Consider the following 24455-nt stretch of genomic DNA (forward strand, 5'->3'; position numbering starts at 1 on the left):
AGGAATGGTATAAAGGAATTAGTGCTGCCTCCATTTTTAGGCTCTTTCCGTTAGCTGAGCGCATACAGTGGAGGGCTGTCGACGACATGACACGGTCCATGTATGCCATTAACACGAAATTTTGATCTGTTAACTTTGTAATCGACTATCATTATTTTTGTTTACAAATAGATTCTCATACGTTAAGCACTTAGTTGGCAAACATGGTCGTGGATGACAGGAATCGGAAGCGTTCGTTCACAAACATAGATTGTTATAATCGTGTACTTCAGTGGAAAGTATTATTCGTCATGACTATTTGTGCGTTTACAAACGTTTTGGCTCAAATTCGGTACTCTGTTCCAGAAGAATTGAAGAAAGGGTCAGTTATTGGGAATATCGCGCACGATCTTGGTCTGGATGTAAAAAGAATGCGAACGGGCCGGGCGCGCATCGTGTCCGAAGAGAACGGTGAATACACGGAGCTAAACACAGACAAAGGGACCCTGGTGGTAAAGGAGAGAATAGACCGAGAGCAGCTCTGCGCTGAAATCACTCCGTGCAGCTTCACATTCGAAATCATACTCGACAACCCTATGGAACTGCATCATATAACGGTGGAAATATTAGATGTGAACGATCATGCTCCGACCTTTCTAAAAGATGAAATGAATCTCGAAATAAGCGAATCGGCCACAACGGGAGCTCGTTTCTTACTGGGCAGCGCAGATGACCCAGACGTAGGAGTAAACGCTCTCCAAAAATACATTTTGTCATCCAACGATTTTTTTATAGTTAACCAGCACGCGCGGCCAGGTGGCTTAAAATATGTTGAAATGGTGTTGCAGAAACCTTTGGACAGAGAGCAACACCCACGACTCGCATTCACTCTCACAGCGGTTGATGGAGGAACTCCGCAGAGATCCGGTAACGTGAAAATAGAGGTTACTGTTTTAGATGTGAATGATAACGCACCAGTTTTTAACCAAACTGTTTATAGAGCAACTATAGCGGAGAATTCACCAAGAGGGACATACATTACGACTGTTAAGGCAAGCGACGCTGATAGTGAAACTAATGGTTTAGTTTCATACAGTTTGGCTAATATTAAAAGTACAATTGTTGACATTTTTAAACTGGATGAAAAAACGGGTGTGGTTACCTTAAGTGGTATGGTGGATTACGAGAAGACAAGGCAATTTGAGTTTGACATAGAAGCCAAAGACCAAGGAGGTCTGGGAGATTCTGCAAAAGTAACAGTAGAATTAATTGATGTAAATGATAACGCACCGACTATTAGTGTAATGTCATTTTCTAATCCAGTGAATGAAAATGTTTCTCTTGGCACAACCATAGCAGTTTTCAGCATCAGAGATTTAGATGCTGGAGACAATGGTCTTGTTATCTGCACAGTTAATCCACATATAACATTCAAATTGCAGTCGTCATTACGAAATTATTACACGTTAGCAACTGATGCTGTTTTAGATCGCGAAAGTGTTGCAGAATATAATATTACTATAACAGCAACCGATTCAGGGTCTCCTGGCCTCTCTAATAAGGTGATATTGAACCTTAAATTATCTAATGTCAATGACAATCCTCCGAGATTTCTAAAAAATGTTTATACTACGAATGTAATTGAAAACAATTCTCCGGGTTTGTCCATATTCACCCTTAGCGCTCATGACGCGGATTCGAACCAGAACGCGCGCATCTCTTATTTTTTAGAGGACAAAACTGTTGCTGGGTCTCCTGTGGCTTCTTACGTTTCAGTAAACGCTGATAGCGGCGTGGTATACGCCGTGCGCTCATTTGATTACGAACAAATGAAGAATGTTAGGATAAGCGTGAGAGCCCAGGATGGCGGTTCTCCTCGGCTCAGCACTAACGTGATTTTGGACATTATAATTCAAGATCAGAATGACAACGCTCCTCAGGTTCTCTACCCAGTACAGACTGGCGGCTCTCTGGTGGCTGAGATTGTGCCTCGTTCAGCAGATGTTGGCTATCTTGTCACTAAAGTGGTGGCTGTTGATGTGGACTCTGGACAGAATGCCTGGCTCTCCTACAAACTACAGAAAGCCACAGACAGGGCGCTGTTTGAAGTGGGTCCACAGAACGGAGAGATACGAACTGTGCGCCAGGTCACTGATAAAGATGCTGTGAAACAAAAGCTCACTGTTGTTGTGGAGGATAACGGACAGCCCTCTCGCTCAGCTGTAGTATACATTAATGTAGCTGTAGCGGACAGTTTTCCTGAAGTGCTCTCGGAATTCAATTTTACGCATGAAAAGCAGTACAACGACAACCTGACGTTTTATTTAGTTTTAGCACTCGCTGCTGTATCTTTCCTTTTCATAACTTGTTTACTTGTAATAATATCAGTGAAGATATACAGGTGGAGACAATCCCGCATCTTCTATCAGTCCAATCTCCCAGTTATTCCGTACTATCCACCCGGTTAAACAGACTCAGGAGTTACCGGAACTCTGCCGCATATGTATAATTATGACGTGTGCATGACGAATGACTCAAGGAAAAGTGACTGCAAATATTCTACACTTGGAGGACAAAATGTTTTGTTGGTTGATCCGAGTTTTACAAAGACTACGCAGAATACACCTAAGGGAAAATTCTTTTTAGAAGATAAGGATTCGTCGGAATCGGTAAGGACAAATTAACTTATTGTAACTTTCCTTTACTCCCGTCCATGTGGTGCTACTCAGCACGTGGTTTCATGTTTTTGAATGTTACCACTCTCTCATTCTTACTCATTAGTGTGTTTCCAGTCTCACCTGATCCTACGTTTCTATCCCAAATTCCGTCTTGTATATATTCCTACTGTTTCCTGTCTTCCGTGTGGGTTAGTGTTTACTATGTGTATAAAAGTCTCGACTTTCTTGCGTATATTGCTCGATGTACGTAATGTTGTTATTATAGTTGCTTATTGTTTCAGTGCCTCTTTACTTTCGTTTTCTTTAAACTTTTGTTTTATACTTTCACTCGCGCTAGCATCTTGCCTTGCTACATGACACTTATTCATGCTACAATGTTTACATACTTTAGAATTTACATCATGAGTTTTAGTAGCCCATTTGAGATTAATTATATGCGCATCTGTCAAATACTATAAATGCAACCTAAGTTTTAATCAATTAGCATTTGTATTTTATTTTATATGTATAAGGAAAAGTATTTCAAGGTAAGTGGAAAAATTGTACAATTGACAAAGATTGTCAGTATGTATTAAAAATTGAGAAAGAATATACAGCCAAAAACCTGAGTAAAATGAAAGGTCTGAAGTTGACTTTTATAAGAAATAGTCTTAGGCCATCAGGCAGTGGTGTATGACCATAATGTCTAAAAGCAGTATATACTAAAAATGGTAAAATATGCTGAAGGGAGTATTGATGGTTTTGATGTGTTTGAAGTCAAGGTGTATTTATGGTTGGTGGGTGCATTGTAAAAACTAATATATATATATATATATATATGCTGTTTTAAGAATATACATGAATGCATGCTTTTCTTCACAGACTTATTTTTTGTTCTTTACAGCTGTGAAGAAAAGGATGCATTCATGTATATTCTTAAAACAGCAAGAAGCTATAAGTATTTTACTATATATATATATATATATATATATATATATATATATATATATATATATATATATATATATGCTGTTTTAAGAATATACATGAATGCATGCTTTTCTTCACAGCTGTAAAGAACAAAAAATAAGTATTTAAAAAAAATTGCACAAACCACGATTACTTAATAAACTTGTGTCTGAGTGAGTCTGAATTAGTGCATTAGTGTGAATATGTGAAACCCTGTTTGCCTAAATGAAGTCCCACTGATAGTGCATGAGATGGTTCGGGAGAGTGGAGACATAATGATTAACTGCAAGAAATTCTACTCATCTTCTCTGAGACCACCTTGTCCTGGCTGGTCGTTGAACCCCTTTCTTGTGTTACCTAATAGAAGTGCCTAGAAACACAACAGCATATGACAGCATGTAGTTTTGACCTATAGAATTGGCAAAGGAGGCAGGTGGAAGAATAAATCTAAAGTTAGATTTAAGGAACAATGTGTCTTACCTCTGAATGAAGCTGAAGGTTTTTTCAAGTTGAGCATTTAAGTGCACTGTAGTACACATGTAAGTAGACTGCAGTACATGGTAGTACACATGTATTTAAGTCAATTCAGGAATATAGATGTTTTCCCAAATGGCATGAGTTTCAAGACTAATCATTTAGCTTTGAATGACCATTTTAGTATCACCTGAAACTTTTATTCAAAAACATTCATTTAAGTAACAAGGACACACTGTGTCATTAATGCTTCAGCATCCCTTTTGGATTTTGCTGGCTTAACAATGAAATAATTAATGAGAGTGAGAGTGTGAGTGTGTAAGTGAGATTGTGAGTGAGAATGTGAGAGAGTAAAGCCAATTTTACAGTTTTATAGTGGTCTTATACATTTTTTGCAAGTCACACTAAATGAGATTCTACAGCAGAAATCTTGACCAAATTCCATGACAGCCTATACAGTCTCACTTTGACAAAGGTATAGGATTTGGAACATTTTTGCTTACCATAGGGTGCAACCAAGGCAATTTACAAAAAAAAAAAAAAAAATTTTACACAAAAAAAACAAAAAAAAACAAACAACAAAAAAAAAACATAATAGCTCTCAAACATAACTGCCTGGCAACCAACTACCTCTCAGCCACAATTAACCCCCAGCCAAATGCTCCTCAGCTACAAATAACCCACAACCTGAATTCTCCCCACAATGCATAGCCTCTTTAGAAAAAAAATATCTCTCAACCACAGCTACTCCATCAGTGAAACAGTGCCCAACCACAGCTACTGCCATAGTAAAATACTGCTCCACTTCTTCTAGCCCACAGCCAACAGCCACTTAACCAGAATAATCCTCACATTAAAATACCCCTGAACCACAACTACCTCACCACCAAAAACATCTTAAGCAAAAGCTGTCCCCCACAACAAAATGCCCCTTAAAAGTAAAAAAACCCAGAGGAAAATACCTCTCAATCATTACTACCCCACGGGAAATTGCCTCTAAAGCAAGATACCCCCTCACACCCAATTGCCACTAAACACAACTATTCCACCAGCAAAATAGCCCTGAACAAGGACTATCCCCATACCAAAATACCTCTCAGCTACAACTATCCCATCAGACAAATAGCTCTGAATAATAACTACCCCAAATAATTGCCACCCAGGCAAAAGTACATCCACGTGTAAATCCCCAAACTATCTACATTATCCCCAACAGCTATGTACACCTTAACCTAAAATGCTCCACAGTTAATTGTCTGTTAACCAAAATACTTCTACAGTGAATAGCCTCTAAAAGTACTATGAGGGGGCACGTTTTTGCCCCCTCATAGCAAAATACCCCTATCCACAGGTAACCAATGGCCAGTTGCCCCTTAACTAAAATGAGCCTGACAGCAAATAGCCCCTCAAACAAAAGTATGGTCCTATATAAAAATGACGCTCAAAAGCAACTTCCCTCCAACAGCAAATATCTGTTCCTCAACTATAACTACTCTCACAACCAAACGCTATCTATACACTTTATCCCCACAACCAAATGTCTCTTAACCTCAGCTGACCAAAAGACAAATACCCACAATCCTTAACTGCACTACAGCCAGTTGCTCTTCAAGCTACTAGAGCCAAATAGTCTGCAGCAAAAACCCCATAATGGAAACTAAGTTACCAGCAGGATATGTCTAGGTATGTAAAAAAGGTTATTTTACCTGTGGTAACCTTTAACATGCAGTGATCAACCAATGTCAGCTTAGTAATAAATATCAAACAGCTACACTACTGTAATCATTCACAATTTATTTAATCAATAATTTATCATTTTCATCTATAATAAGTACACACATTCCAAGAACCTCTATCTGGAGTTAAATATCTATATGTAAATATATATTTTAAAGGCATCAAAACAATAAGCATGAAACTTTATCATGTACACTTTAACAGTAAAGCTCTTCAAGCAATGAAGCTCTTCAAGCTTTGTCAAGCCATTACAAAATTCAAACTTCATTTTCTAGTTTGTAGCTATCCTTCAAAGTTGAATTATATGAGCAACGTTCAAATGCTATAAATGTACATTTTAATAATTAAGATAGAATGATAAAGATATAATTGAAAAACAATATATTACAACAGAAAGAAAATTAGTCTAACGAAATAAAAGTGTTTTAAGGTAATTAAATAGCTGACTGCTAATCACAAAAAAAAGAACATTTGAAATTAAGACAGTCATTGAATTAAAAAAAAAAAGTGATGTTCAAAAACATAAAATTCATATATAATAAATATAAATAACTAAAACCACAAAATACAAAGTAAAATGCAATTAAATAAAATATAAAATATGTGAAAATAAATAAGGATAGGCTGGATTAAAAGGCATATTACAAGGCATGTAAAGTTGACTACAGGCAAATATTTGAGTAAAATTAAAAATCGGAAGTTGGCTTTTAGAAGAGAGTTAGATCTTAGATCATCAGACAGCGGCCGAAAGTTTCCCGAAAGCACTGTAAATTGACAGAGTGAATATCACATTGAACACTCTCTCATTTCAGGTAATCTTAACACTACGATACTTTTGGTAAGTGTGTCCTTGTCATGGTGTTAATTACTATATAAGGTAGTTCAGCACCACTTCTGATGGACAGCGGCAGCGTCGTAGAGCAGAAGACTTTAGTCCAATCCGTGTAGATTTACAGTCAGTCTATTCATCCGGTTCCAACTCCACAACAACCCTAAGCCTGCTGTGATAAAACATTTGCAGCTCTTGTGATCTGCTGGGATCTGGACAGTTGAAAAAAATGACTGTCTAACGTCCATAGGAAAAATATTTAAGACGTCTGTAATGGCGAATGTCATTCCCTTTACACATAAACTTGGTTATTAAGATAAATGAAATCTTCACATTGTTTTATACCAGTCGCTTGGAGTTCGAAGCTTATTAAAGAAACGGTAGTGTTTTCTACGCTCTTGCGAAAGCTGTTGTTTTCGCTCGGTAAATTCATCGTCACAGGAAATATATTTAACGTTATTTCACTTGTTCAACTCTGAGGGCCGCTGTTGATCGGTGAACTGGACGGGTGTGTGGGGCTTCTCGAGTAAGCACTGCCAGCATTTATTTCGGCTGTGTCCATTACGTGACTAAGCTGTCGACGAGAAGACGCAGATCTTTCACGCAGCAAACAAGTACATTTTGTCTTTATAGGCCTACGATTGTAATCGAATGTCCTTGTTTTGTTTTACACTAGGTTCACTTATTTATTAAGCATTTGCCTTGTAAATATGTTCGTGAACAGCCCATATAAACGATTTTCAGTCTCCTTATTTGAGAAACAGACTTCTAATCGTGTGCGCCAATGGAAGTTATTATTTTTCGTGATTGCTTATGGATTTTCGCACGTAAGCGCACATATTCGGTATTCTGTTCCGGAAGAATTGAAAAAAGGTTCAATAATCGGTAATGTTGCGCACGATCTTGGTCTGGATGTAAAAAGAATGCGAGCGGGTCGGGCCCGCATAGTACATGGAGAGAACGGTGAATACACGGAACTAAACACAGACAAAGGGACGCTGGTGGTAAAGGAGAGAATAGACCGAGAGCAGCTCTGTGCTGAAATCACTCCGTGCAGCTTCACATTCGAAATCATACTCGACAACCCTATGGAACTGCATCATATAACAGTGGAAATACTGGATGTAAACGATCATGCTCCGACCTTTCCCAAAGATAAAATAACCCTCGAAATAAGCGAATCGGCCACGCCAGGAGCTCGTTTCTTACTTGGAAGCGCGGATGACCCTGACGTAGGAGTAAACGCCCTCCAGAATTATTTGCTGTCCACAAATGATTTCTTCATCACGCAGCAAGCACGGCAAAGTGGAATAAAATATGCTGAAATTGTGCTTCAGAAACCTTTAGACAGAGAGCAACACCCACGACTCGCGCTTACTGTCACGGCGGTCGACGGAGGAAATCCGCAAAGATCTGGTAACATGAATATAGAAGTCACTGTTTTAGATGCAAATGACAATGCACCCATATTCAACCAAACGGTTTACAAAGGTATTATAGCAGAAAACTCACCAAAGGGAACATATATTACAACTGTTAATGCTAGCGATGCAGACAGCGAGACTTACGGTTTGGTTTCATACAGTCTAGCTAACGTGAAAAGTAATATTGGTGCAATTTTTAAGCTGAATGAAAAAACAGGTGTGGTAACTTTAAATAGTATGATAGATTACGAGAAGACAAAAAAAATCGAGTTTGATATAGAAGCCAAAGACCAAGGAGGTTTAGGAGATTCAGCAAAAATAATTGTCGATGTAACTGACGTAAATGATAATGAACCGGCTATTAGTGTAATGTCATTTTCTAGCACGGTAAATGAAGATTCACCGCTTGACACTACCATTGCAATTTTCAGCGTCAAAGATATTGATGCTGGAGACAATGGTCATGTTACCTGCACAATTAACCCACGTACAACATTCAAATTGCAGTCATCATTACGAAATTATTACACTATAGTAACCGACGAGTATCTGGATCGCGAAAGTGTTGCAGAATATAATATTACTATAACAGCTACGGACTCGGGGTCCCCCGCGCTCTCCAGTAAGACGACTTTAAACCTTAAATTATCTGATGTCAATGACAATCCTCCGAGGTTTCTACAGAGTGTCTATACTACGAATGTAATTGAAAACAATTCTCCTAGTTTGTCCATATTCACCCTTAGCGCTCATGACGCGGATTCGAACCAGAACGCGCGCATCTCTTATTTTTTAGAGGACACAACTGTTGTTGGGTCTCCTGTGGCTTCTTTCATTTCAGTAAACGCTGATAGCGGTGTGGTATACGCCGTGCGCTCATTTGATTACGAACAAAGGAAGAATGTTAGGATAAGTGTGAGAGCGCAGGATGGCGGTTCTCCTCCACTCAGCACTAACGTGACTTTGGACATTATAATTCAAGATCAGAATGACAATGCTCCTCAGGTTCTCTACCCAGTACAGACTGGCGGTTCTCTGGTGGCTGAGATTGTGCCTCGTTCAGCAGATGTCGGCTATCTTGTCACTAAAGTGGTGGCTGTTGATGTGGACTCTGGACAGAATGCCTGGCTCTCCTACAAACTACAGAAAGCCACAGACAGGGCGCTGTTTGAAGTGGGTCCACAGAACGGAGAGATACGAACTGTGCGCCAGGTCACTGATAAAGATGCCGTGAAACAAAAGCTCACTGTTATTGTGGAGGATAACGGACAGCCCTCTCGCTCAGCTGTAGTTAACATTAATGTAGCTGTAGCGGACAGTTTTCCTGAAGTGCTCTCGGAATTCACGGACTTCACACGTGAAAAGGATTATAATAACAACCTGACATTTTATTTAGTTTTAGCTCTCGCTACTGTTTCTTTCCTTTTTATCACATGTTTGGTTGTTATAACAGCAGTGAAGATCTACAGATGGAGACAATCCCGCATCTGCTATCAGTCCAGTCTCCCCGTTATTCCGTACTATCCACCCGGTTACGCAGACACAGGAGTTACTGGAACTCTGCCGCACATGTATAATTATGATGTTTGCATGACGACTGACTCGAGAAAAAGCACCTGCAAATATTCCACACTCAGTGGGCAAAATGTTTTAGTGGTGGACCCAAGTTTTACAGAGACTGTGCAGTGCAAATTAGGCGAAGAGGAATTCCTCGATGGTCCAGAGTCCCCCAAAGCGGTAAGGGGACCTTTTTAAATATCTTACAAGACCTTTATGGTATGTATTTTAATATCTTGCAAAAAAAGTCATGGAGTTCAGTAAAGTCCTGAGCCTATTGACAGTGACAGACGCACAAAATATGAATAGTACTCAGATAATACATAACGTTATAAAAAGTATATATGGTGCAATGTGATGTTTGTTTTTTCCTCAAGACAAATGTAATCGTAACGCACGGTCTTTTAAAGGTTGTTTCCCCCCCCCCGCCTTCATTATTCATTATCTTCTGGCGCTGTTGTCATTGTTAGGGCTGGAATAGTCCGTGGTTTTGAACAAGTTCTTACTGTTAATGCAGTTCGCGTGTGTGTGTGTGTGTGTGTGTGTGTGTGTGTGTGTGTGTGTGTGTGTGTGTGTGTGTTAGTTAATCCGTGCATTTTCGTGATTCACACTCTAAGTGCCGCTGTTGGATAGCAATTGTCTAAGAGCTGTACTTCCGCCTAATGTTTATTTCTGCCGCTTTTCTGACACATAAGACGTCAGGCACATATACTACACTGGCTCACAACACATTATCGCGCATCTGGGCTGATTCCTGATTTCTCGGACTTATTCTCTTTTTACTTCCTATCGACCTTCGAAGACACGACACTGTCCTGATGGCTAAACAGCTAAAATGGCACGGTACGATTTTTATTCTCTGCTTTTACTTAATGGACGTCGCGTTTTGCCAAGCGCGATATTCTATCCCGGAGGAGATGCCAGAAGGCTCCTTTGTAGGCGACATCGCCAAGGATTTGGGAATAGAGATAAGTAGACTCATTTCTGGAAAAGCTCGGGTTGTAACAAAGGGTGGTCGGCAGTATGTGGACCTGAGCAGAGACAAAGGCACTCTGGTAGTGAAGGAGAGGATAGACCGAGAGGAGCTCTGTAAGCAAACAACGCCCTGCAGCTTCAGCTTTGATCTCATCATTGAAAACCCCATTCAGCTGCATCGCGTCACCGTTGAAGTGCAAGATATAAATGACAATGCACCGATATTTCCGAGAGATAAGGTTAATCTGGAAATAAGTGAAAACGCATCACCTGGTACTCGCTTCACTTTAGACAGCGCTGTAGACATGGATGTAGGAATTAACGGAGTACAAATCTACGCGCTTACGTCAAATGATCTTTTTAACCTCGATGCGCAAAGTAAAACCGGCGGTAACAAGAATGTTAAAATAAATTTGCTGCGCGAACTGGATCGAGAGAAGGTTGAATATTTTACATTGGTTCTTGTCGCAGTTGATGGTGGATCACCCAAAAGGTCTGGCACAGTTCAAATACTAATAACTGTATTAGACGTCAACGATAATGCTCCAGTTTGTGGTCAGTCTGTCTATAAAGCGGACGTAAAAGAGAATTCTCCAGCTGGGACGATCATAATTACTGTAAACGCAGTTGATGAAGACAAAGGTGCAAACGGCGAAGTCACGTATTCTATTGCCCACGTGAGCAAAGAATTGGCACGACTGTTCGAGATAAACTCAGAGACAGGGGAAATCAGATTGCTGGGAAAATTAGATTACGAAATGGAAAATAATTATCAATTAAGCGTTAAAGCAAAGGATAAAGGGAGTTTCTTTGACATGTGTAGTGTTATTATAGATGTCATTGATGAAAATGATAATTCTCCTACCATTCAGCTCATGTCGTTTTTAAATACAATTGCGGAGAATTCTCCAGTGGGATCAACTGTAGCCGTTATTAATGTAGAGGACGCAGATTCCGGAAAAAACGGCAATGTGCAGTGCTTAATAGAACAAGACATACCCTTTAAAATAGAATCATCAATCAGTGATTACTATACCTTAATTACCGATGACAGTCTTGATCGCGAAGGCCAAGCCGGATATAATATAACCATTTTGGTGTCTGACTATGGAAGCCCCCCGCGCCAAAGTAACAAAACAATTACTGTTCGAATTTCAGACGTAAACGATAACCCACCCGTATTCAGTTTAGAGGAATATAAAACATTTGTTGTGGAAAACAACTCACCCGGGTTGGCTGTGCTGGCTGTTGCAGCCACTGATGCTGACTGGGGCCCGAATTCACAAATATTGTACTTTGTGCAGGATACAAATGTGCAAGGTACAGCCATTAGTTCCCTGCTGTCAATAAATTCAGATACTGGTGTTTTACATGCTGTAAAATCTTTTGATTATGAAAAAATGAAGACTTTGACCTTTAATGTAACAGCCAGAGATGGAGGGTCCCCTCCTTTAAGTTCTGAAGTTAAGGTGACAGTTGTTGTTCAAGATCAGAATGACAATGCTCCCCAGGTTCTCTACCCAGTACAGACTGGCGGCTCTCTGGTGGCTGAGATTGTGCCTCGTTCAGCAGATGTTGGCTATCTTGTCACTAAAGTGGTGGCTGTTGATGTGGACTCTGGACAGAATGCCTGGCTCTCCTACAAACTACAGAAAGCCACAGACAGGGCGCTGTTTGAAGTGGGTCCACAGAACGGAGAGATACGAACTGTGCGCCAGGTCACTGATAAAGATGCTGTGAAACAAAAGCTCACTGTTGTTGTGGAGGATAACGGACAGCCCTCTCGCTCAGCTGTAGTTAACATTAATGTAGCTGTAGCGGACAGTTTTCCTGAAGTACTGTCAGAATTCACAAACTTCACTCATGAAAAGGAATATAATGACAACCTGACATTTTATTTAGTTTTAGCACTGTCTGCAGTTTCTTTCCTTTTCATCACTTGTTTAGTTGTTATAATATCAGTGAAGATCTACAGGTGGAGACAATCCCGCATCTTCTTTCAGTCCAGTCTCCCCGTTATTCCGTACTATCCACCTGGTTACTCAGACACAGGAGTTACTGGAACTCTGCCGCACATGTACAGTTATGACGTGTGTATGACGACTGACTCGAGGAAAAGTGACTGCCAGTATTCTACACTTGGAGGTGATAACATTTTAGTGGTGCACCCAAGTTTTACAGAGACTGTGCAGCATACAATGAATAAACGGAACCTGTTTAAAGATCAGGAATCCCCAGAAGTGGTAAGTTTTACATTCTAAATTTTGCTACTCTCTTTAAAGAAGTATTTGGAGAATGTAAAGGAGTACAAGTGATTCAGCAGATTTTGGGGGCTATTTCTCTACACAGATATCTAGTGATATTGCTTGTGCATCATAATCTTTGTCCTTTGCAAGATTAGTTTTTCAATAACTCTCATTATCATACTTTATGCTGTGAAGCTGGTATTGTATTATGATAATGAGCATTGTTTAGCTTTGTTTATTAATTGAATACTGCTGCGAGCATGTAACATTCCCTTGTTTCTAAAGTCCCAATTTTCCAATTTAAAGTTATATATTCAAATTGAAAATAAAAGATCCAGATTTCAGAATTCATTTATAGAATAGCTTGCCCTATCCTTTATTTCAAATTAAAGATAACCTGCATTTGAGGCACCCTATGGAGCATGTATGGAGGGTAAACAAGGGTTGAATTTTTCTACACTTTTTCAAGGGCGTTAACATAATCACCCCTCCTTCTTTACATATAGTTATTTGAAGTTTCCACCATCATATACAATGTATACATTATTTCCCAAAATACAAATTAATATTCAGTACCTATACCAGTTGGAGCTTGATGCCATTACAGTCCTTCTCTTTAAAAAAAAATAAATAAAATAAATTTAAAAAAAAATCTTACATAAGGTTGTTTTTTTCTGTTACCATCTTGTACCCGGTAGAGATATGATGTGCGTGAAGCTTATCCAGAATCATTTTCTCTGTACACAGATCATTTTATAAGGATACAGAATCTCTGTAATCCTTTATGTTTAATGTTATTCATATTTCTAATTCAATGTTTAAACCTTTTTTCTGTAAACACTCTTTTTATTACCTCACCCTGCAAATGACAGAATACACAGAGTAAGGGCACTGCTGTTGGGAAACTAATTCCATTCATGAAAGGCATAGCCAGATAATTCCTTTTAAAAAGCGTAATTAATTAAATCGGTCAAAGAAAAAGAAGCAAAAAAAAAATTAAGTGCTGTGGGTTTCCTAGGCTGCGACTAACATAAGTGTAGGTTGCATTTGGTTGTAAGTACGTAATATACTGTACTGTTTGCTGTAGAACATCTCAGCACAGCACTATTGGATTTCTAGCTTTCAAATATAAGCATAATAAGTTTATGGTTTTTATGTATTGTTTGTTTGTTTGGTGTTTTTGTTGTTTTTTGTTTTTTGTAATGTGTTCAGACACATAAAAGCAGACTGTTATGATAGTTGTTCGAATTTGACCTGAAGTTACTGAGTTCAGAACTATTTCATATGGACAGTTGCTGCTGCATAAACATTAAATGCATATTCTAGAAACTCTGACAGCAACAGTGTAACGGTGTCGCCCGAGTGCCGAAGGGCATGGAGCAGGACGCACAGACTTCCTCGACCTGGACGAACATTTATGTACATAACACAAAACAGCACTCACATATAACACGAAGGAAGAACACGAATAGATTAGCAATGACGAGATGAACATGTACAATAACGACGCCAACATTTATCTTAACCCGCTACATTAACATCTACCTGTACAATGACCAATACCCTGCACACAAGGACAAGGGTTTATATACATAAAGACAAGGTGCAGGTGTGTAGGTGTGGCCACAAGCAAAAGATCCTCCCACTTCACGTGGCGGGCCAAACCACGTGACTCGCGGGAGGCGAGCGTTTCCTGACAAACAGTTAATCAGTTAACAATTAAAAATGTCAAAACTTAAAAAAACAAAATGTTTGCACTCCAGCATCTTTTATCACTGGCACGTAATATGGAGCACTTATAGCCTTCTTTACTGTTTAGAAAAATATCTTCTCCCCAGGGGTAAAAACAAAAGCATTTAATATTGTTGATGTTAGTCCACTTTTTCAACTGTGAGGGCCGCTGTTGATCAGTGATCCGGGTATGTTTGAGCGAAATCCCATTTTATGCCTGCCTCTATTTCCTGAGCTAGTATCTGTGACGTGAAGATGTAGGGCAGGACTGTAGACGAGAAATATTTTGAGACCTTGCATTTTGGATGTGCCCTTTTGATTTTCTATCAAGTCATCGTTTTTCTGTGCTTTAGACAAACACAGACGTACTGGAAATATGACTTTAAATCATAGGCTGTCAGACTTCGGTAAGAAGCGTTATTATCGTGGGCTTCAGTGGAAACTACTGGTTGTCGTTACTGCATATTCATTTTTGACCGTCGGTGCTCAGATTCGCTATTCTGTTCCGGAGGAATTGAAGAAAGGGTCAGTTATTGGGAATATCGCGCACGATCTTGGTCTGGATGTAAAAAGAATGCGAGCGGGCCGGGCGCGCATCGTGTCCGAAGAGAACGGTGAATACACGGAGCTAAACACAGACAAAGGGACGCTGGTGGTAAAGGATAGAATAGACCGAGAGCAGCTCTGCGCTGAAATCACTCCGTGCAGCTTCACATTCGAAATCATACTCGACAATCCAGTAGAACTGCATCATATAACGGTGGAAATATTAGATGTGAACGATCATGCTCCGACTTTTCCCAAAGATGAAATTAACCTCGAAATAAGTGAATCGGCCACGCCAGGAGCTCGGTTCTTACTGGGTAGCGCGGATGACCCTGATGCAGGCATGAACTCTCTCCAAAATTTTATTCTGTCACCAAATGATAATTTTATCTTGAAACAGCTATCGCGTCCTGATGGAGTTAAATACGCAGAAATGGTGCTTCAGAAACCTTTGGATAGAGAACAAAATCCTCAGCTTTCTCTTACTCTCACCGCGTTCGACGGAGGAAATCCACAAAGGTCTGGTAATATGAAAATAGCGCTGACTGTGTTAGACGTAAACGACAATGCTCCATTGTTTAACCAGTCAATTTACAGAGCGACAATATTAGAAAATTCACTCAAGGGAACTTACATTACAACAGTTAATGCAACTGACGCAGACAGCGGGACAAATGGTCTAGTAACGTACACCTTTGCTAATTTGAAAGGAAATGTCGCTGAAATGTTTAACATAGATGAAAGCAGCGGTGTAATAACGCTGTCTGGTGTTCTTGATTACGAAAAGGCGAAAAAATACGAGATTGGCATAGAAGCCAAAGACCAGGGCGGCTTAGGAGGCTCTGCAAAAGTTACAGTCGAAATAATTGATGTAAATGATAACGCACCATCTATTAGTGTGATGTCATTGTCCAGTCCAGTGACTGAGGATGCTGCTCTTGGAACAACTATAGCAATACTGAGCGTAAAAGATATAGATGCAGGAGATAATGGCCTTGTTGGCTGCACGATTAATCAACATACCCCTTTCAAACTGCAATCATCATTACGAAATTATTACACTATAGTAACCGACGAGTATCTGGATCGCGAAAGTGTTGCAGAATATAATATTACTATAACAGCTACGGACTCGGGGTCCCCCGCGCTCTCCAGTAAGACGACTTTAAACCTTAAATTATCTGATGTCAATGACAATCCTCCGAGGTTTCTACAGAGTGTCTATACTACGAATGTAATTGAAAACAATTCTCCTAGTTTGTCCATATTCACCCTTAGCGCTCATGACGCGGATTCGAACCAGAACGCGCGCATCTCTTATTTTTTAGAGGACACAACTGTTGTTGGGTCTCCTGTGGCTTCTTACATTTCAGTAAACGCTGATAGCGGTGTGGTATACGCCGTGCGCTCATTTGATTACGAACAAATGAAGAATGTTAGGATAAGCGTGAGAGCGCAGGATGGCGGTTCTCCTCCACTCAGCACTAACGTGACTTTGGACATTATAATTCAAGATCAGAATGACAACGCTCCTCAGGTTCTCTACCCAGTACAGACTGGCGGCTCTCTGGTGGCTGAGATTGTGCCTCGTTCAGCAGATGTTGGCTATCTTGTCACTAAAGTGGTGGCTGTTGATGTGGACTCTGGACAGAATGCCTGGCTCTCCTACAAACTACAGAAAGCCACAGACAGGGCGCTGTTTGAAGTGGGTCCACAGAACGGAGAGATACGAACTGTGCGCCAGGTCACTGATAAAGATGCTGTGAAACAAAAGCTCACTGTTGTTGTGGAAGATAACGGACAGCCCTCTCGCTCAGCTGTAGTTAACATTAATGTAGCTGTAGCGGACAGTTTTCCTGAAGTACTGTCAGAATTCACAGACTTCACTCATGAAAAGGAATATAATGACAACCTGACATTTTATTTAGTTTTAGCACTGTCTGCCGTTTCTTTCCTGTTTATCACTTGTTTAGTCGTCATCATATCAGTAAAGATTTATAGGTGGAGACAATATCGTATTATCTACAAATCCCATCTCCCCGTTATTCCGTACTATCCACCTGGTTACACAGACACAGGAGTTACTGGAACTCTGCCGCACATGTATAATTATGACGTGTGCATGACGACTGACTCGAGGAAAAGTGACTGTAAATTTTCTACCCTTGGAGGAAAAAATGTGTTGTTGGTGGATGCAGGCTTCACGGAGACTATGCAACACGCGATTAATGAAAATAACTATTCAGATAATGGGGTTTCTCCGGAACCGGTAAGAGCCTGGTAAATGCATGTTTGTCTTTAGTTGCAATATTTCTTATTTTATTTTATTTAATGTTTATTTGTTTAATGCCCCCCCTTCCAAAAATATTAGAAGTAATCAAATGTATATCATTAAAATAGAATTGTTATGTGAGTATATACATTATATACAATGTAATAAGTAAAACTTTTGTTTTGAGATGATCAAATGTGGCTTCAATTACATTAAGTAAAATTTCAGCACTTCTTTGTGGACAGCGACGTGCAGAGAAACACTGGGCATGAGTGCACTCATTTTAGCTTTAACTTTATTCATTAATTTCTGTAGTTTGCACACGTTTAATTCGTTATAAAAAAAATAATGGATCTGCTTACATGTATTTGTTTGCCTGTTCTTCCTTTGGTATGTATTTTTCTACTCATTTGTCTCTACGCGCCGCTGTTGGTCTTTGAAAACGCTGGACTTGTGACTCTGTGACTTGCGGATTCACTCAAAGAGGAGTGGACACGACAAGCGATGAAGACATGTTATATTCGCGTTTAAGCTTGGCCTACTGAGCATAACTACTGAAGATAAAACAGAATCGTCCTGGCTTTTCAGTTGTTGTATATGGACTATTGTGAGAAATGGCTGTGTATAAGGGAGGATTATATCTACCCAGGAAGGCAAGATGGCAGTTATGCTTGTGCGTGCGTTGGCAAGTACTGTTCTGTTTCTTTACTTGTGCTGTCTCATTTGCTGGCGGACAAATTCGTTACTCTATTCCAGAGGAGCAGAAAAAGGGATCACTTGTAGGCAATATAGCGCAGGATTTAGGCTTAGATGTGAAAAGGCTTCGCGCGGGTCGAGCTCGTATCGTATTTGGGGATAACAAGCAGTATATCGAGTTAGAACGAGACAAAGGGCTTTTGCTTGTCAGTGAAAGAATAGACCGCGAACACATCTGTGGCGAAATTACTCCATGTAGCTTTACATTTGAGATAATTTTGGAAAACCCAATCGAGTTGCATCGTGTCACCGTCGAGGTTCTTGATATAAATGATCATGCTCCGTTGTTCCACAAAGACGAGGTGAAATTTAAGATCAGCGAGTCTGCAGCGCTAGGAGCTCGCTTCGTGTTAGACGCGGCAGAGGATCCCGATGTGGGGGTAAACGCTCTTCAAAATTACCAGTTAAACCCAAATGACAACTTTGTTTTAAAACAACATGCTCGTCCCGACGGTGTTCAATACGCCGAAATGGTGCTTCAAAAGCCCTTGGACAGAGAACAAAATCCGCACCTCTCCCTTATTTTTACTGCAGTGGATGGGGGAAATCCGCAAAGAATTGGTACTACTAGAATAGACGTCACTGTCCTCGATGCAAACGACAACGCGCCAGTGTTTAACCAGTCAGTTTATCGAGCGAAAGTGGAGGAAAACGCTCCGAAAGGCACGTACATAATCACGGTCAATGCAACTGATGCAGACATAGGCTCTTATGGACAAATAAGATATACATTCTCAAACCTAAAAGGAAACATGGGCGATGTGTTTAGTTTGGATGAAAATTCAGGTATCGTTTCTGTTATCGGGGTGATCGACTTTGAGAAAAACAAGGTGTTTGAAATTGGAGTAGAAGCCGAAGACCAAGGTGGTTTGGCAGATTTTAGCAAAGTAGTTGTGGAGGTTATTGACGCTAATGACAACGCGCCGGTGGTGACCGTGATGTCTTTGTCCAGCCACATATCCGAGGATGTTCCGATTGGCACAACAGTCGCCGTTTTAAACGTCAAAGATCCCGACTCAGAATTAAATGGTCAGATCACATGTAATATAGATCGAAACGTCCCTTTTAAGCTTAAATCGTCACTTACTAATTATTACACACTTGTGACGGACGCAGCGTTAGACAGAGAAACATTTTACGAATACAATGTTACTATAACTGTGACAGACTCTGGTAATCCCCCATTGTTTAGTACTAAGGTGTTACATATAAAAGTGTCCGATGTTAATGACAATGCTCCGGTTTTCTCTCAAAGCTCTTATTACACTTACATTACAGAGAACAATGCCCCGGGGCTGTCGATATGCAGAGTCATGGCTAATGACATTGATTCGAACCAAAATGCGAGGATCTCCTTTATTCTAGAGGAATCACAAATAAATGGATCACCCGTTTCTAGTTACATATCTGTAAACACAGAAACAGGTATCTTGAGCGCTGTGCGATCATATGATTACGAGCAACTCAATAAGTTTGTTGTACATGTAAGAGCGCAGGATGGAGGAACTCCGACTCTGTCCAGTAATGTGACAGTGATCATTTCTATCCAAGATCAGAATGACAACGCTCCTCAGGTTCTCTACCCAGTACAGACTGGCGGCTCTCTGATGTCTGAGATTGTGCCTCGTTCAGCAGATGTCGGCTATCTTGTCACTAAAGTGGTGGCTGTTGATGTGGACTCTGGACAGAATGCCTGGCTCTCCTACAAACTACAGAAAGCCACAGACAGGGCGTTGTTTGAAGTGGGTCCACAGAACGGAGAGATACGAACTGTGCGCCAGGTCACTGATAAAGATGCCATGAAACGAAAGCTCACTGTTGTTGTGGAGGATAACGGACAGCCCTCTCGCTCAGCTGTAGTTAACATTAATGTAGCTGTAGCGGACAGTTTTCCTGAAGTGCTCTCAGAATTCAATGATTTTATGCATGAAAAGCAGTACAATGACAAGCTGACATTTTATTTAGTTTTAGCACTCACTGCTGTTTCTTTCCTTTTCATCTCTTGTTTAATTGTAATAATATCAGTCAAGATCTACAGGTGGAGACAATCCCGCATCTTCTTTCAGTCCAATCTCCCAGTTATCCCGTACTATCCACCCGGTTACACAGACACAGGAGTTACTGGAACTTTGCCGCACATGTACAATTATGACGTGTGTATGACAACTGACTCGAGGAAAAGTGACTGCAAATATTCAACACTTGGTGGTCATAGCGTTTTAGTGGTGGATCCAAGTTTCACAGAGACCATGCAGCATGCCATACAGGAAAGACAGTCCTTGGAAGACTTGGAATCTCCGGAGTTGGTAAGAGTATATTACATGTGATTGTTGTTTTATGATTTCACTGAAAAAGAAACTATACATTTTTTGTATTGTCTTTCCCTTGTTTAAATATTCTACACAACTAGTAACGTACTGTTGTAACAGTGTATTTACATCAGTGCAGGAGCAGTACAGTGAGAGGCTTTTAGTCATTGCCATTTTTTTTTCATATCCTCTTGTCACTGTACAGAGTAACCAGTAGAAATTGATCTCTGCTAGTATTTAAAAGCAAGTCAGCCATGCAGAAGACACGGTAATGATTAGGTATACATTTTAAGACCAGCCACTTAAACCATTTAATCTATAAAAAATATATTAGACCACCAAAGAAAAGGCATTTGTTGCATAAGTTAGCAAAAGGAATTGCTTGTGATATCAAAAGGGAGCACTGCTGACTAGATAACACAAGCTTATAAAAAGTAAAAAAAAAACAACCAATAACTTTGCAGGCTCGTGTTATCTACCCAGCTTGAACTGAAGATGCAAACACAATCACATAATTCATGTGTAGTTTTGTGTCGTATTTTATTTTACATGTGTAACGTAATTATTAAAAATAAATGTAAGTTATGACAGAACAATTTTTTTTTTCATGGTACAAGAAAGAGAGCACTCCGAAAATGAGCAGAAGAAGAGTAAGAATAGAAGAAGAACAGAGAGCAACAGATAAAAGTGTTGAGAGAGAGAGAGTGAAACAGAAAGGAAAGGAGCAATAGAACAGGCTGAAGAATGAGCCTTTATATAAAAACGCTTAGGCACAATTCTGCACCCTACGACTGGAAAACAGAGGGGCTGGGTTGTGCCTTCTTAATTCTGTGTATGTCCCAATACCACAACCGGTCTAAAATGGCTCTGTGTCTAAAGTGTTCTTTTGATTAATGTAGTGGTTATTTATAAATTGAGAGAGCAATGCCGGTAGTTTATTCTCTGTAGTTCATATTTGTAACTCAGAGGGCCGCTGTTGACCAACGTAGGCTCGGGCTATGTCTACATCTATAGAACCCTACCCGTGCATTTCAGTGTCAGAGCAAAGAAAGAAAGGCTTTCTCTTCACGTTCGGACGCAGAGCAACATGTTTACTATGTTGTGCCTTTTCTGAGGACAAAAGATTTTCTTGCGAATTTCATTAAATTTGAAAAAAGATTTCAATTTAAAACACACCGTTAGCCGTCCACTTTCAGAGGCGTCCTGTTATTTTTCGTGGATTTTCACCTCAAGAAAATACGTCCGTTGCAGGGATGAGACACGCAGTGTTGCTTTTCGTTTTTGTGTCGTCTTGCTCGGTGCTCGGGCAGGTTACTTATTCAATTTCAGAGGAAAAGTCGAAAGGTTCGACCGTTGGAAATATTGCTCAGGATTTGGGTTTGGATTTAAAACGACTGAAATCCGGGAAAGCGCGCATCTATACCGAGGACAGCACGGAATACATCGAACTAGACAGAGGGAGGGGTTTTCTCTTCATTAAGGAGAATATAGACCGTGAGTCTCTCTGTGCAAAAAGTACTCCATGTGCTCTACATCTTCAAATGATTCTGGAGAATCCGATGGAATTGTACACAATTACCATTGAAATAACGGACATAAATGATAATGCGCCCAGCTTTCAGAAAAAAGAAATTAGATTCGAGATAAGCGAGACGGCCGCCACGGGAGCTAGATTTATGCTGGGGCGAGCTGTGGATGCAGACGTTGGAATCAATGGCCTTCAAAGCTATTCGCTTAAACCGACGGATAATTTTGTTTTAGAGCTGCATAATCAAGCAGACCGTAGTAAGAACGTAGAAATGGTTTTAAAAAAATCACTAGATCGAGAAAAAGAGGAATTAATTAATTTACTGTTAACAGCTTTTGATGGAGGCGATCCAATGTTGTCAGGTACTGTACAGATACATATCAGAGTGCTGGATGCTAACGATAATGCTCCATTGTTTGCACAAAAAATATATAAGGCAACAATAACAGAGAACTCCATAAAGGGATCCATATTAACAACTGTAAACGCCTCTGATGCAGATGAAGGCTCTAACAGTCATGTGACATATTACATTTCTGACACTGTGGACAATCACGTAGCCAATACGTTTCTGTTAAATCAACATACTGGCGAACTATTTCTAAATGGTCAAATTGACTATGAAAAAGCGAGCCATTATGAACTTGACATTCAGGCCAGAGATGAAGGAGGACTTTCTGATTCATGTAAAGTAAATATTGATGTTTTGGATGTTAATGATAACAAACCAACGATAAATGTTCTTTCTATGTCCAGTTCTATATCCGAAACCTACCATTACGGTACAGTTGTTGCAATGATAAAAGTAAATGATCCGGACTCAGGTATTAATGGAAAAGTTAATTGTGCCATTAGTGAAAATATTCCTTTTGTTATCATTTCCCCCTCCAACAATTTCTTTAGTATTCGCACAGAGCAGGAACTGGATAGGGAGAGAGAGGCTGAGTACAACATCACTGTGACGTGCTCTGATGAAGGGGTTCCCTCCCTCTCCAGCAGCGCTTCTCTCCGTTTACAGATATCAGATGTGAACGACAACGCGCCGGTCTTTCAGAGAAATAACTACGAGGCGTATGTAGTCGAGAACAACACACCAGGTCTCTCTATATTCACGGTGAAGGCCAGTGACATAGACTCCAATCAGAATGCCCGTGTGTCGTACATTCTAGAAGACAGCACTGTAAATGGAGTTCCTGTGTCATCATATGTGACAGTCAGTGCAGACAGTGGCATCATTACTGCCGTACGATCTTTCGACTATGAGCAGTTAAAGGACTTTCATTTCCACGTAAAAGCGCAGGATGGCGGTTCCCCTCCACTCAGTAGCAACGTAACAGTTAAAATTGCAATCCAAGATCAGAATGACAACGCTCCCCAGGTTCTCTACCCAGTACAGACTGGCGGTTCTCTGGTGGCTGAGATTGTGCCTCGTTCAGCAGATGTTGGCTATCTTGTAACTAAAGTGGTGGCTGTTGATGTGGACTCTGGACAGAATGCCTGGCTCTCCTACAAACTACAGAAAGCCACAGACAGGGCGCTGTTTGAAGTGGGTCCACAGAACGGAGAGATACGAACTGTGCGCCAGGTCACTGATAAAGATGCTGTGAAACAAAAGCTCACTGTTGTTGTGGAGGATAACGGACAGCCCTCTCGCTCAGCTGTAGTTAACATTAATGTAGCTGTAGCGGACAGTTTTCCTGAAGTGCTCTCGGAATTCACGGATTTTACACATGAAAAGCACTACAATGACAACCTGACATTTTATTTAGTTTTAGCACTCGCCGCTGTTTCTTTTCTTTTTATTGCTTGTTTAGTTGTAATAATATCAGTGAAGATCTACAGGTGGAGACAATCCCGCATCTTCTATCAGTCCAATCTCCCAGTCATTCCGTACTATCCACCCGGTTACACAGACGCAGGAGTTACTGGAACTCTGCCACACATGTATAATTATGACGTGTGCATGACAACTGATTCTAGGAAGAGTGACTGTAAGTTTTCCACACTTGGTGGGCAAAATGTTTTAGTAATGGATCCAAGTTTCACAGAGACTATGCAGCATACAGTGAATGAAAAGCACTTCCTGGAACACCCAGGTTCACCACCAATGGTAAGGATTTTCACTAATTGACAGCACTATGCATGCATTTCTCTCATTTCTCTCCATTTCTCTCATTTCTCTGCATTTCTCTCATTTCTCTGCATTTCTCTGCATATCTCACAGCACTTGTTCTCTTACTGCTTACCAAGACAAATTTGTTCTGCATGGCCAGTGAAATAGATAAAGTCTTATAAACTCTGGAATTACGGAACTGTTTTCTTTATGTTAAATAATAACTGAGAAGATAAAAACTCAAAATGATGCCTCAGGTTCTTTGTATCAATACATGTTGTAATGGTGATACAAGTTCACTAAGGTAGTGGACACAGATGTAGAAGACCTGCTACGTCAGTATTTAGGTCTAG

General features: G+C 40.2%; 2 protein-coding genes across 19 annotated transcripts in view; both read left to right on the forward strand.

The window, feature by feature from the left end:
* LOC113588740 (protocadherin gamma-C5-like) overlaps positions 1–24455 on the forward strand; it is a 206808-nt gene that overhangs the window by 95677 nt on the left and 86676 nt on the right. For 2 of the 18 annotated variants that reach the window (XM_035535517.1, XM_035535521.1), the window contains exon 1: positions 10476–12844. The exons of 11 other annotated variants lie outside the window; for them this stretch is intronic. In XM_035535517.1, coding sequence (XP_035391410.1) covers positions 10499–12844 — 2346 coding nt within the window. In that variant the 5' untranslated portion in view covers positions 10476–10498. Of the gene's footprint in view, positions 1–7145; positions 9807–10475; positions 12845–12942; positions 17394–17437; positions 20459–24455 lie in introns of those variants that run through there. 5 more of the 18 variants (XM_081702170.1, XM_035535489.2, XM_035535508.2 and 2 more) reach the window with 5 other exon arrangements.
* LOC118242834 (protocadherin gamma-A2-like) lies at positions 21474–24135 on the forward strand. The gene has a single exon (XM_035535729.2). The coding sequence runs from the start codon at positions 21715–21717 to the stop codon at positions 24118–24120; it is 2406 nt and encodes an 801-aa protein (XP_035391622.2). The 5' UTR covers positions 21474–21714; the 3' UTR covers positions 24121–24135.

The sequence above is a fragment of the Electrophorus electricus genome, chromosome 19, assembly GCF_041902795.1.
Source record: "Electrophorus electricus isolate QZ-2024a chromosome 19, ASM4190279v1, whole genome shotgun sequence".
NCBI classification, from domain to species: domain Eukaryota; kingdom Metazoa; phylum Chordata; class Actinopteri; order Gymnotiformes; family Gymnotidae; genus Electrophorus; species Electrophorus electricus.

Excerpts from the sequence above, each read along its gene's own strand:
- LOC118242834 (XM_035535729.2), top strand. The coding sequence starts at position 21,715 with ATGAGACACGCAGTGTTGCTTTTCGTTTTTGTGTCGTCTTGCTCGGTG.